We start from the raw sequence: 12,683 nt of genomic DNA on the forward strand, positions 1-12,683 counted from the left end.
CAGTGCCGTGGGCGGTCCCTCGATGCACTGCAGCTGCGAGTCGAGAACCCCCCAGGCCCTCCCTCCTCCGTGGAGGGAAATTGATGCGATGCCACACTGGCTCGCCACGCCGAGTTTCATGGAAAACGGTCCCAGAACCCTTTTTCTCTCTTTCAAAGGTGCAATCGTTCTTGAGTCCCTTTTTTTTTTCGGGCCTCGGCGCTGTGGAGAAAGTGTAGGGGGGCCAAACAGTGGACATGCTTTGGTTCTCTCGATGTATGTACAGTGGGTGCCTACTCATGTACATACTGTACTGGGAGGCATTCCAACTGTCTTTACAGCAATGGACGGACGAGAAGACTGCCTGCCTGCCTGCCCCCCTCCCGTCCAGGCTCCAAAAGCTGGGCGATAACTATTTGTTTCATACAAAGAGGCAACGCACAGGAACCAGGGGACCTTTACCGCATGCTGATGCAGCATCGTCACCAGCGGGCATGGTCACGGGGCCCACGGCGTTTTTCACTCCCCCCCCCCGCAGCACCCCAGACCAACAACATCAACCTTGCAGAGCACAGTGCCACCGTAGTATCCATTTCGCTGTAATTGGCTCTCGACTCCATTCACGATGCTTCAACCTGCAATGTAGCTGATCTAGACTTGCACAACATGGCTCTGCAGGTCCATCCCGCTCGTCCACCGTCCGACGTTGATCTTTACCCTCGACGCCCAATACCAAACGCACTGTTTTGTGCTCTTCGACTCCCCCTGTCTTGCTACAGGGCCCATTGCTGATCTCTGGGACATGGCACGTCCAGTCACCAAAGGTCCTCCTTGCCCATGCAACCACCGCATCACATTTCTTGTATTCGTCCGTGTCCCGCCCATGCAGTTCAGCCGCCCAGACCGTCGTGAAACGCGATTGTTTGCCGAGCCCCCACGATGCCCGTTTCATCTGGCTCCAACTCGGCCGCTTCGCACTCTGTTGGCATCGTCCCTCAAACTGCAAACCAGGCTCGACTCTTCCCGTCTCCTCTACGCATCCGCATACTCCTTGTTAAAAGCCCGGCCAATGACCATGCGCCTGATCTCCGACGTCCCGGCCCCAATCTCGTACAGCTTGGCACTGCGGACGTTTAGTTAGCCCCAGACCCGTAGGAAGATGCGTAGGAAGATGCGTAGCAGCAGGGCACCCGAGCAGTGAGAGAGACGAGGAAAGACAACTCACTCGCGCAACAGCCGCGACGCCGGCATCTCCTCGACGTAGCCCATCCCCCCCAGCAGCTGGATGCAGTCGAGCGCGCACTCGGTCGCCCGCTCCGCCGCGTACAGGATGGCCCCCGCGCAGTCCTGCGTGCGCACCAGGCCCTGCTCGTCGACGCGGCGCGCCGTCGCGTACGTGTAGGCCCGCGACGCCTGCAGCTTGGTGTACATGTCGGCCAGCTTGCCCTGCACCAGCTGCTGGTGCGCAATGGGCGCGCCAAACTGCCGCCGCTGGTGCGCAAACGGCGCCGCCACGTCGAGCGACGCCTGCATCAGGCCCAGCGGGCCCGACGACAGCACCAGCCGCTCCAGGTCCAGCCCTTCCATGAGCACCCGCACGCCGCCGTCGACCCGGCCCAGCACGTGCTCGCTCGGCACGAAGACGCCGTCAAACGCCAGCTCGCCCGTGTTGCTGCCGCGCATGCCCATCTTGTCGAGCTTGCGCGCGCACGAGAAGCCCCGCGCCGTCTTCGTCTCCACCACAAACGCCGTGATGCCGCGCGAGCCCGCCTCGGGCTGCGTCTTGGCGTAGACGACCATGACGTCGGCGTCGGGCCCGTTGGTGATCCACATCTTGCTGCCGTCGAGCACGTAGCCCCCGTCGACGGCCGTCGCCGTCGTCCGCATGCTCACCACGTCGCTGCCCGCCCCGGACTCGGACATGGCCAGCGCCCCGACGCTCGTCCCCGCCACGAGGCCCGGCAGCCACCTGCGCTTCTGCTCCGCCGTGCCGTTGAGCTGGAGCTGGTTGACGCACAGCTGCGAGTGCGCCGCGTAGCTGAGCCCGATGGACCCGGACGCCCGCGACAGCTCCTCCATGACGACGCAGTGCGCCTGGTACCCCATCCCCAGCCCGCCCACCTCCTCGTCCGCCGTCATGCCCAGGAAGCCCGCCTCGCCCAGCTTGGACCACATGTCGTCGGGGAACGCGTTGCTCTTGTCCGTCAGCGCCGCCACCTCGGCCGATATCTCGCGCCGCGTAAATTCTTGTACCCGCTCCCGCAGCTCCTCCAGCTCCTCGCCCGTCGGCGGCACGAAGCCCTCGGGGTGCTTGGACGAGTGCCACCGCGCACCGCACATGGCCGTTTTTCCAAGCTGACGGCCCGCGGCAGGGCGGCTCAGCAGCAGCGCCGCCCTGCTCACCGTTCTGAGGCTGGCCATTGAGAGGGCTGCGCGCGAGACGTCTGCGGAGGAAAGTGAGAAAATAAGAAGTAGCAGGTGAAGAATTCGCGAAACGCTCTGGCGCCCGCGAGCAACAATGGAGAGCCGGCTGGAGAGAGGCGAGTTGGAGGAAGGTGTAGGAGGAGGGATTCGGCTGAGCCAAGGCCGGGCTAGGCCGGGCCTCATCAGCCGACAGACGCAAGCCCGGCTCAACGCGGCTTGTCGCGGCCCGCCAACCTTGCCCGAGTCTCACCCTCGCCCTCACCCTCGCCCTCACCCTCGCCCTCACCCTCGCCCTCACCCTCGCCTCTCTCCGCCCTCGCCATCATCACCTCTCCCACTCCGAGACCCCAACCAACTTGCTCGGGCCCGGCCATTGGGAACCGTCAGTCATGTCCATATCGAGCTCGTCGCAGCAGGCGGCCCTCCGCCTGGCCTGCCGCCACCGCCGCCTCCTCCTCCCGCCCCGACTGCCGCCTCCTCACCCCCCTCGAGCGCCGCAACGACAAGCCCGCGCGGGCGTCGCCAGCCTCACGCCGCCGCACCAGGCCGCCGCCATCTCGCGCCTGCAGACGAGCGTCGACCCGGCCTCGGACGACTTCCGCCACAACGAGCGCCAGATGGCCGACGTCGTCGCCCGCATGCAGGAGCTGGCGCGCGCCGCCCAGCGCGGCGGACCCGACAAGGCGCGCGACAAGCACCTCGCCCGCAACAAGATGCTGCCCCGCGACCGTGTCGCCGCCCTCATCGACCCGGGCACCACCTTTCTCGAGCTTTCCCCCATGGCCGGCTACCAGCTGTACCCCGAGGCCGATGTCCCCGCCGGCGGCATCATCACCGGCGTCGGCGTCGTCGAGGGCGTCACCTGCGTCATTGTCGCCAACGATAGTACCGTCAAGGGCGGCACATACTATCCCATTACTGTCAAGAAGCACCTGCGCGCCCAGGCCGTTGCGCAGGAGAACAAGCTACCGTGAGTATCGTGCTGTTGCGCCCCCCCCCCTTTCCTCCCCCTACTCCGAGGCGAGAACGACAGGGCGAAAGACAATGTAAACTTGTGGGCTCGAGAATCTGAATCTCAGCAAGAGACGAGAGAATAAGAGTCTGGCTAACCCCGTCCAAGCTGCATCTACCTCGTCGACTCGGGCGGCGCCAACCTCCCCCACCAGTCCGACGTCTTCCCCGACCAAAATCACTTTGGTCGCATCTTCTACAACCAGGCGCGCATGTCGGCCGCCGGCATCCCCCAGATCTCGGTCGTTATGGGCCCCTGCACCGCCGGCGGCGCCTACGTGCCCGCCATGAGCGACGAGTCCATCATCGTCCAGGACCAGGGCCACATCTTCCTCGCCGGCCCGCCCCTCGTCAAGGCCGCCACCGGCGAGGTCGTCTCCCCCGAGGACCTCGGCGGCGGCCGCATGCACTCGTCCGTCTCGGGCGTCACCGACTACCTGGCCGTCGACGACGCGCACGCCATCGTCCTTGCGAGGCGCTGCGTCTCCAACCTCAACTGGCCGACGACAACGAGGCAGAAGGCGACAGAGGCCGTCGACGTCGACGACGCGCCCCTCTACAACCCCGACGAGCTGCTCGGCATCGCCTCCACGAACCTGCGCAAGCCCATGCCCATCCGCGAAATCATCGCCCGGATCGTCGACGGCTCCCGCTTCTCCGAGTTCAAGCGCGACTTCGGCACCACGCTCGTCACCGGCTTCGCCTCCATCCACGGCCACCGCGTCGGCATCGTCGCAAACGACGGCATCCTCTTCGCCTCGTCCTCGGTCAAGGGCGCCCACTTTGTCGAGCTCTGCACCCAGCGCGGCATCCCCCTCGTCTTCCTCCAGAACATTGCCGGCTTCATGGTCGGCGCCGCCTCAGAGCGCGACGGCATCGCAAAGCACGGCGCAAAGCTCGTCACCGCCGTCGCCTGCGCAGACGTCCCCAAGTTCACCGTCGTCGTCGGCGGCTCCTACGGCGCCGGCAACTACGGCATGTGCGGCCGCGCCTACTCGCCGCGCTTCCTGTGGATGTGGCCAAACGCCCGCATCGGCGTCATGGGCGGCGAGCAGCTCGCCGCCGTCATGGAGACGGTCGGCCAAAAGGTCGATCCCCAACTCAAGGCCCGCATCGACCGCGAGAGCGACGCCACCTACTCGTCTGCTCGGCTCTGGGTATGTTCTTGCATCCTGCTTCTTCTACGCGGCTGCGACTAACATTGCTCGTGCGAGCACCAGGACGACGGCATCATACCCCCACAACACACCCGCCGCTACCTCGCCCTTGGCCTCGACGCCGCCATGGGGGGACGCAACCAGGTAAAGCCGGGCGACACAAAGTATGGTGTCTTCAGGATGTAAGGAGAGGCGGCATCCGCCAGTCTATTCAATGCGCTCCAAGACCGGAGAGCCAGATTGGGAAACGGCCCGGCCTCGCCATCATCACCACGGAATGGCCGTTGCAAGTGACTTCAAATATATATACACGTATATATATAAAGCTAAATAGAGGCCTCGCGGCCATGGCTCCGACCAGTCAGGCCAAGATGCGCGCTCTTGTCAACGTTGAATACTGGAGCAAATGCTCCTCTGCTGATGTACCAAGTCTAGCCTCATGGATGGTATCTCCAAACCCCCCCTTTCGTCTCTTTTGTCAACGCCAACGCTCATGTCGCTTCCGACTTGTAAATGCGGCAACCAAGAAACAGAGAGTGAAAAGAAATGAAAAAGAACAAAGTGAGTCCTCCAAATGGTATATACAAGATTTCCGCGCCGCCAGCAAGTCTTACCTCTCATCAGAATTATAGCTCGGAATTCGTACAGCCATGTTCCGTCGAACATGTTCCAAAAAAACATTAAGAGTTTGGTTGCCGGGCCTCAATAGTAGCCCTGCGTAAATAGGTTGTCGCAAATGTACATGCCCTTGAAAATCAGGGCAACAAAGACATCAGACGGGTCCGGGGTCGGCAACCGCCCGTCTGAGATTCTTCCTCCCAATGGGACCTTGGCCGATGTCGACGGAAAAGTCAACCAGATTGGCAAAGTTCACGCCCCCGACTGATATTTTGATCGCCTCCTGCTGCGACACCTGATTCTTGTTTGCACTGCTGAAGAAACGGCGCAATTCCGTTTGCGCGGTCTCGGCGGCACCCATGCCTTGCTCCTGCGCAATGAACAGTACGGAAACGCGCGCGAAATCTAGAACGTCCTCTGTGATGACGAAGGAGTTCACAGGAGCCGGCGCCGAGCTGCTGGGAGCTGGCGCCGAGCCAATGGGAGGCGGTGCTGAGCCGCTGGGGGCCAGCACCGAGCTACTCGAGGTTGTCCTTGGAGTATTGGTGGTCCGTATTGGCGGGATCGTGACTGTACTTTGTGGCGTCGTGCTCTCGGAATTGGGCGGCGGCGGGGGTTGAAAAGTGGGAGCGACAGGAGCCGGTGCCTTTGAAGTGGACGAGGCTTTTGGTGGACCACCGTTAGGATATGGCGAGTGCCAGGGGCGGGGAGGAATCAAGATGATTGTTGGCAGGACCGGATAATACTCCTCTTCCTTTTCTTTTGTGTTCAACAAGACGGCGTTTACGCCGAGCTCGTCCTGGGCAATGGCGTTGCTTGTCTGAGAAGACCTGGTCGACCGGCCCTCGAAGGTGACGAGGGAGTTTTGAGCGTTGCAAGAAAGACTCCCGGCGTTGAGCTTGGCCAGGAGATCCGTCCCCGAGAGGGGAATAGAAAAGTTGGACTGGGCGCCTGTAATGAGTCGAGGGATGGCCTGGCCCAGGGTCACGTTGTTGATGCTGCTGGATCCGTCCGCAGCAACGAGGTTCGTGGTTGTGCAGCCTTGATAGCCTCCGGCGGCGCAGTTGGACCCTGTGAAGCCGTTGGTGCAGAGGCACGAGCAGGTTCCTGGTGTTACCACGTTGGTGCCACCGTTGAGGCAGGTCAGGGAGTCTCGGCAGTTTTCGACACTTTGGTCCGGGGCTCCCCGGCCGGCCTTGTTTCCGAGGTTCTTGAAGACGAAAAACTCGAGGGGAACGATGATGGCAGCTGCGACTATGCCTAAAGCGACAATGGCAATGAGGATAGCCGCCCATATCGGTAAGCCACAGCAGCGCCGGCCCGGCTTCTTGCCGCCGTTGTCATACGGCACGCTCGGGGAGCGTGAGTGGCTTCGGAGGACTTCGTTGGATCGCATGGGCCACGAGCCAGATTGGGCCCATGAGCCCCGGCCCTGGCTGTTGTTCGGCGGCGAGTGAACGGGAGGTGGGAAAGCAGCCAGCATGTCTGAAGATGTCCATTGTCAGTTTCGTTCTGGGCTCCATGGTCGGCCGTCGGGGCCAACAGCAATCACGCCAACGCACCTGAGAGAGACCCGTCCCCGTCTCTGCTTCCGGTATTATCACTACCCCACGCGCTCAGGTCATCGAGGCGACTTCCCGGCCTCTTTCCCTTGTCAATCAGCGAGGCCAAGCGTGTGGCCCGCCGGATCAAGTCTGGCAGACTGGTTAGGCTGCCTCGTTCCTCCGTCGCTCTCACGGCACCCATGTCTAGGAACGGGGGCCGTCTCAAGTTGGAGAGCTGGCTGGGCGTGCTGGATGATGGTCCTGCGCCCGCTTGTAACCCCGACGGGTCCGACAAGCTGGCGGCTGCATAGGCCCTCAAGATTGCGTCTGGTGTCAGCTCGCCGGTTTGGGAAAGATTCGACAGACTGGCGGTAGGGGCTGGCTTGACCAAAGGAAACGCGGTCAAGTCGCCCGACGACGCATCGATGTATCCTGTCCCATCGCCAAAGGGGTTCAATTTCTTGTCGTTGGTCGATGCCATCTTGACGAGCTCGGCTTTCCCCCTCTTACCCCGGCTTGCGCTTCGGACCAGCTGGGCTTCGTCTTCAAATTCAAAGTCTTCCAACGTCGAATCCCTGCTCCTTTCCGAGGACGAGTCGTCGAAAAAAGCGGCGCTATCCCCTGGGCTGGCCAACGGTGACGACGACGTCCCCCAAGTTTCCGGCATGGCGGCGCTCGAAGCATACGATCCGTGCGACCTCGACCGCGGGCTCTCTTCCGGGATTGGCGAGACCAAGGACGCGTTCGAGTACATGGTTGATAGCCCCCGACGGCTCGACGGTGGTGGGCCCAGAATGGCACTTCTCCTTGGCGGAGGAGGAGGGTTGGTGACTGCGGGAATGGGGAAGTCGGGTATCGTGCCTACAGACGAAGTTGTCCGCCTCGATGAAGTTTCGGCGGGTGACATGATGTCGAAACCGTCCATCGATTCTTGCGGGCTTCCAGGCAAGCTTGAGCGGGAGACGAAAAAGGGAATCGGACCTTGTGGTTGTGACGGATTAAAGGTGGGGGGAACGCGGATTGGGTGAGGTGGTTTCGTGGGCTCAAGCTGGGACAGTGCAGCAGACGACGACCGACTTGACTCTGGATTCGTGAAACCAATGGGTGTAGAAGGGCCGGGGAGGGGCCACTGGGGAGCGTCCATCGACCGAGACATGCTGGTCGGCTTCGGGGCCTCGGGCTGCGAGGGCGGGAGCTGAGAGAGCCTTGATGGCGTCGCAACCGCCGCGGGCGGTGGACGGGACAGGACGGCTCTAGAGTCTCCCAGCGGATAGTCTGCACCCGTCTGCTGGAGCTGGCGCAGGGGAAGCGCATCCCGTGGCAGTCCTGCCTGCGCCCGTTCGCGTGCCCTTTGGACGGATCCTGGTATTGGCGTCGGTCGGTCCATATCCCTTCCATGGTATTGTTGACTCATCTGGCTCTCCAATCTCCAGGTAGAAGGCACCTCGAGTCGACCGGAAACCCGGCCTGAGATGGACAGACAGCCCTATCTATGGCCCAGCAAGACGGGCAGAGGCCCTCGACGTCGCCTGGTTGGCAGAGAGAAGCAAAGCCCGATCCGACGCCACCACGCCTGCCAGTGACGAAGGGACAATGACCAGTATTGCTCTCTCGTGTATGCTGAAGTCGACGTCTAGTCGAGATGGGCGCGGCTGTGCAGCATCAAGAGAGCGGCTGTTTCGAGGCGATTGGGCGAGGCAAAAGGATTGGCAGGACCGGTCTTCCAGTCCCCCGGACTGAAAAAGAAAGGAGATGCTCGTGGCGAGTAAAGGAGGGTGCGTACGTGGAGACGAGAGAATGTACAGCGGAAACAAAGAGAAGTGCCCTGACCCCAGAGCGAGTGTTTGAAAGGCCGTCGTGCAAGGACTCACGAGCGCGACAGATGGGGCAAGCGTCAGAGGTCTATACTTGTCTGTCAGTCACTGTAAAAAAAAGGGGAATGCATCAGATAGAAAAGGATGACTCGGGCTGTCGAGGGGACATGAAGCTGGGCAGGTATTGGAGAGCCAGCCGGCTGATGCGGCCAGAGGACTCCTGTGCGGCCAAGGTCGCAGAAGGGACAATCAGGGAGGATGCGAGATGGACGATCACGTACGGGAAACGGCTCGAGTCTCAGATGGTGCGGCGTGAATGCAGCGACAGTCGGGCTTGAAGAGACGAGAGCGGCCTCGAAAAGGGATGGCGGGTCGAACAAGGGTGCGGAGGAGCAACTCGACGAAGATGGAAGCGACAAAAAGACTGGGACGGGTTTGGGATTGGATGCAGAAGGTAAGAAGAATTGATCTAGAAAGCGCGCGCGGTATGCGACGACGAGATGTGCGGGCGCGCTCGGCGACATGAATCTTGCGTTTCAGATTGGGGCGCCAAGTGGACGGAGGCGTGGGCCGGACGACTGAGAGAGGGCGAGAAGAGCACGGTAAGCACGAGCCCCGACCGTTTGAGCGATGGGGGGAGTCATGGAAGAACCATGTCAAAAACACGGCTGAAAAGAATCGTGTCAAGAATAGGGCTGAGGACAATCGTGTCAAAAGCACGGCTGACAGCTTGTGAAGGCGGATTGGACGATTCAAACAAAGGACGGGGAGAAGGGATTCGGTTTACCTGGAGAGCTGAGCTGAGTCTGGTCAGGCACGGGCTCGAGGAGGAGAAGGAGGGTGGAGACGGGGGGAGGCGCCTTGGTCGTGCTCAGGAGGCCAGATGATGGCGCCCTGAGACGGAATCGGAAAGAAAACGAGGGAGCGAAGCAGCAGAAACGAAGGTGGAAGAAGAGCAAAAAACCGAGAGAAAGATGGGAGACGGCGGGGAGGAAGGGCGGGGAGCGGAAGAGGAAGGTGAGAGAGACAGGAAAAAAGAAAGGAAGGAGGAAGGCGCGGAAGGAAGGCGAGGAAGGAAGGCGAGGAAGGAGGAAGACGAGGAAGGACGGCGAGGAAGGACGGCGGGCAACTGGGGCGACCCTCACTCGGCACATACGAAGTGGTACCAAGATTGAACAGAGACGTAATACTGTAGGTATTACTTGGGCCACTCGAAGCCAAACCAGGTTGGCCAGAGGCAGTGGGATCAAGGTAGGCAAGCGTGAGGGAGGACAAGACGAGGCGAGGCGTCTCCACGAGTGTCGACGAGTGTCGCAGGTAGACGCGCCTTTGGTCGGGAGGAGGGCTTTTGACAAGGCAATCTGCAGCACCAGACAAGGCCCGTGAGCTTGGCAAGTCCGGGGTCGAGGAATTGCAGGGCGTTGCCATAATTTGCGAGCCCGATGGCTGAGGCGCGCTAGATGGCCGGCGGAGGCTGTTCGGCAACGGCGGCCGACATGGCAACCTTGGCTAGTACACGATGCAACGAAGATGCAAGGGGAAAACGGTTCATTCACTCGAGGCAGGGCAGCCCCGCCGCGTTTGTTTGCCTCTTTAATTAATCTCTATCCTTCCTTTTCGCCCCCGGAACATGGGCTTTCCATGCAGGTCACCAGGGAACTACCTATTCGCCTTGAACACGGCCACTCCGCCGGGGCAATGACTTGGGGCCAACGGAAGCGGGGACAGCAGCTTCGCCCCATTCTCCGGCTCGACCGTTGACGTTTACAGTACCAAGCAAGCAGGTGCTTGGTTGGAAAAGAAAAAAAAGCATCCATACACGTGCATGTCGTCTCTCAATCGCCCTGGACAAAGAAAAACTAGCCTCGGAGGATGGCGCACGCAGGTGATTCTTGGTTGTCATATATCACAGCTTTGCGGGGACGCGCCATAGATGAGTGAGCGAGCGGTCGGTCCCCTTATTTACTCCAGGACACCCACTGCCCGTGCGTCCTCCCTCTCCTGTTACCTCGGCGAGCAGTCGTCTTCTTGTTCAACAAGACCGAGTGATGACTCTCGCCATCGACTCTTGCAAAATGTAGGCCTGAGCCTGCAACCATAACCAGCTTGTCGGCCAAGGGAGGTCATGGTTGTTGGTTGTAGGCCATTTCGGGGCCCTGTCTCAGCCGACCGTTGCAGTCGACCGTTGGAGTCGACCGATATAGCCAAGACAGTCTCTCCTGCTCGCTGTCTGCCAGCCCGGATCGGGAGCAGATTGCAAGGAGTCGCGCAAGGCCAAGTACTGCAGCTCGTATACCTATTATGAGGAGACATGGAGAGTAAGCAGACGTATCGGCTGCGCGGAAACGCTAGCGTCGTGTTCCTGCATCGTCGCTGACCAGAGCCGCACACTCGTGAGCACAGCATACGTAGGCTGCACAGGTGCACGTGCGTATGCAGGCAGGGTCGACGTCTGTGAGCACAGTTATTTAGTTGTATGTTTCAGAAGGGGACGGGTGCAAGGACAGAAGGTGTTTGTTTGACCGTCCCCGAGCCTGGCTGTTCGTCCGACGAAACAGCAACATACTGTAATTCATACTGTAATTACAGTACCTCGCAGGCCTTCACCGCGGCGCGCGAGCTCATGATGCAGGGGCCGAGCGTCGAGTGCCCCGGACAGGGCGCGTACCGTACTGTACATCACGCAGACGGGCAGTACCCGGCCGTGCAGACGTCGCTCGTCAGTCCCGGCTAATAGACAGCATCGACAATTCGGTGCGCCGGGCGGGTCAGCGTTTTCAAATGCGGTACGTATTACTAAGTAAGGCAGGTAAGTAGTTAATTAGAGCGTTTCGACCTGGTATCCGGGTATTAATAGGCCCCATACATGCCCATACATGCATACTGGTACGTATATCCATGAATACAGACAGATGGCCATTAATTAACTTACTCCGTAACTACTAACAAATTACACATGCATTTTCCACATATGCATCACGTCCGTCCACCCTTCTCATGCAACCCGAGGTGCGCTCAAGTCCCCCCCGACTTGATGAATCGTTGGCCTCGCCACCATGTGTCTGCCAGACCGTGTACTGTACAATAAATAATACACGACGGTTGACAGCGGCAAAGATCCGGAATAGCGCCGATCGCTGTGCTGCAGGACACCCGAGAGTCGTCTCAGGCATCCTCGCCCCCTTATTAACACACTGAGACATGGGGACTAACACAACCGCCCTCGATGGTCCTGATGATATCAAAAACGTCCAGTCCTTGCCTGTGCGTGGCGTCTCTGCCCTGTATCCTTCACACTCTGTAATCTATCCGCCCATCTATCTCCTCGCTCGACTCCGCTGCCCATGACCTCCCACTCTCGTCAACTTGCCCGATCCAGTGCCGTCTACTTACTCTGCATCCCTCCAACCGATGTCGCATGAGCAACTTCATCTCACTACTCGTCACCTTGGGCTCCCTCATCATGGCCGGTGACCGCCCGGCGTCTCTCGGCAACCAGGGCCATTGCTGCGGGATACGGTATGGCCATGTACGACGTGCAAACCGCAGACTGACGAGTAATACGACACGCTGGCATACCATATTTCCGTTCCCGCCCACAAGACAGCGTATCCTTGTGCAGGGTGATACAATGCTCATCTTGTCGCTCGGCCTGACCCACTGTTCGCATCTACGACCGGGCACCGCATCTCAGAGCCTGCCAGCCGAATTTCGGCGCCGCGAGTCAGTCTCGCCCGCCACCGGTCAAAGCGCTTGACGGCCAGTCCCGCGCTGTGGCGGGTCATCAACCGCCATGGGCGTCGCTGAGTCGCCGCCGGTGGGTGAAATTTGTCATGGACCGCGCAATAGCATCCCAACCGGGGCAAAGGAGAGGATTTGCCCTCGAAATGGGCGTTTGCACGTTTCATGCCGTGCAAACGTGAATAGACCAGACGACATTTGTGTTGGAACGCGTCCGAACCAAGCACCGTGGCGGCCGCCTGGCCTCGACTCTCGTCGTCCCGGCCAAGAAGCAATTTTTATCATTGGACTTCCTCCGGACCACCCTCTGGAGCCGATCCGGCAACTCTGGCATGGACAAGGAGAGTCCCATCCGGGTCGACTTGAGACGGAAATGCCGCCGAGTCCTACGAGGT

General features: G+C 60.5%; 3 protein-coding genes across 3 annotated transcripts; 1 reads left to right on the top strand and 2 right to left on the bottom strand.

Annotated features, from left to right (window-relative positions):
• Positions 1–1,011: 1,011 nt before the first annotated feature.
• Positions 1,012–2,400, bottom strand: HRG_04526 (acyl-CoA dehydrogenase, middle domain-containing protein; the record flags this gene model as incomplete). Its single annotated transcript, XM_044862997.1, has 3 exons — positions 1,012–1,102; positions 1,205–1,260; positions 1,339–2,400. 3 exons carry the CDS (start codon positions 2,398–2,400, stop codon positions 1,012–1,014), a joined length of 1,209 nt encoding a protein of 402 aa, XP_044721611.1.
• A 392-nt stretch (positions 2,401–2,792) lies between these two features.
• HRG_04527 (carboxyl transferase domain-containing protein) lies at positions 2,793–4,757 on the top strand (the record flags this gene model as incomplete). The annotated part of the gene is made up of 3 exons (XM_044862998.1): positions 2,793–3,373; positions 3,524–4,571; positions 4,635–4,757. The coding sequence occupies 3 exons, from the start codon at positions 2,793–2,795 to the stop codon at positions 4,755–4,757; spliced, it is 1,752 nt and encodes a 583-aa protein (XP_044721612.1).
• Positions 4,758–5,343: 586 nt separating this feature from the next.
• Positions 5,344–7,400, bottom strand: HRG_04528 (uncharacterized protein; the record flags this gene model as incomplete). The annotated part of the gene is made up of 2 exons (XM_044862999.1): positions 5,344–6,674; positions 6,752–7,400. 2 exons carry the CDS (start codon positions 7,398–7,400, stop codon positions 5,344–5,346), a joined length of 1,980 nt encoding a protein of 659 aa, XP_044721613.1.
• Between the last annotated feature and the right edge of the window lie 5,283 nt (positions 7,401–12,683).

Source organism: Hirsutella rhossiliensis (genome assembly GCF_020360975.1).
Source record: "Hirsutella rhossiliensis strain HR02 chromosome Unknown scaffold00004, whole genome shotgun sequence".
NCBI lineage: Eukaryota > Fungi > Ascomycota > Sordariomycetes > Hypocreales > Ophiocordycipitaceae > Hirsutella > Hirsutella rhossiliensis.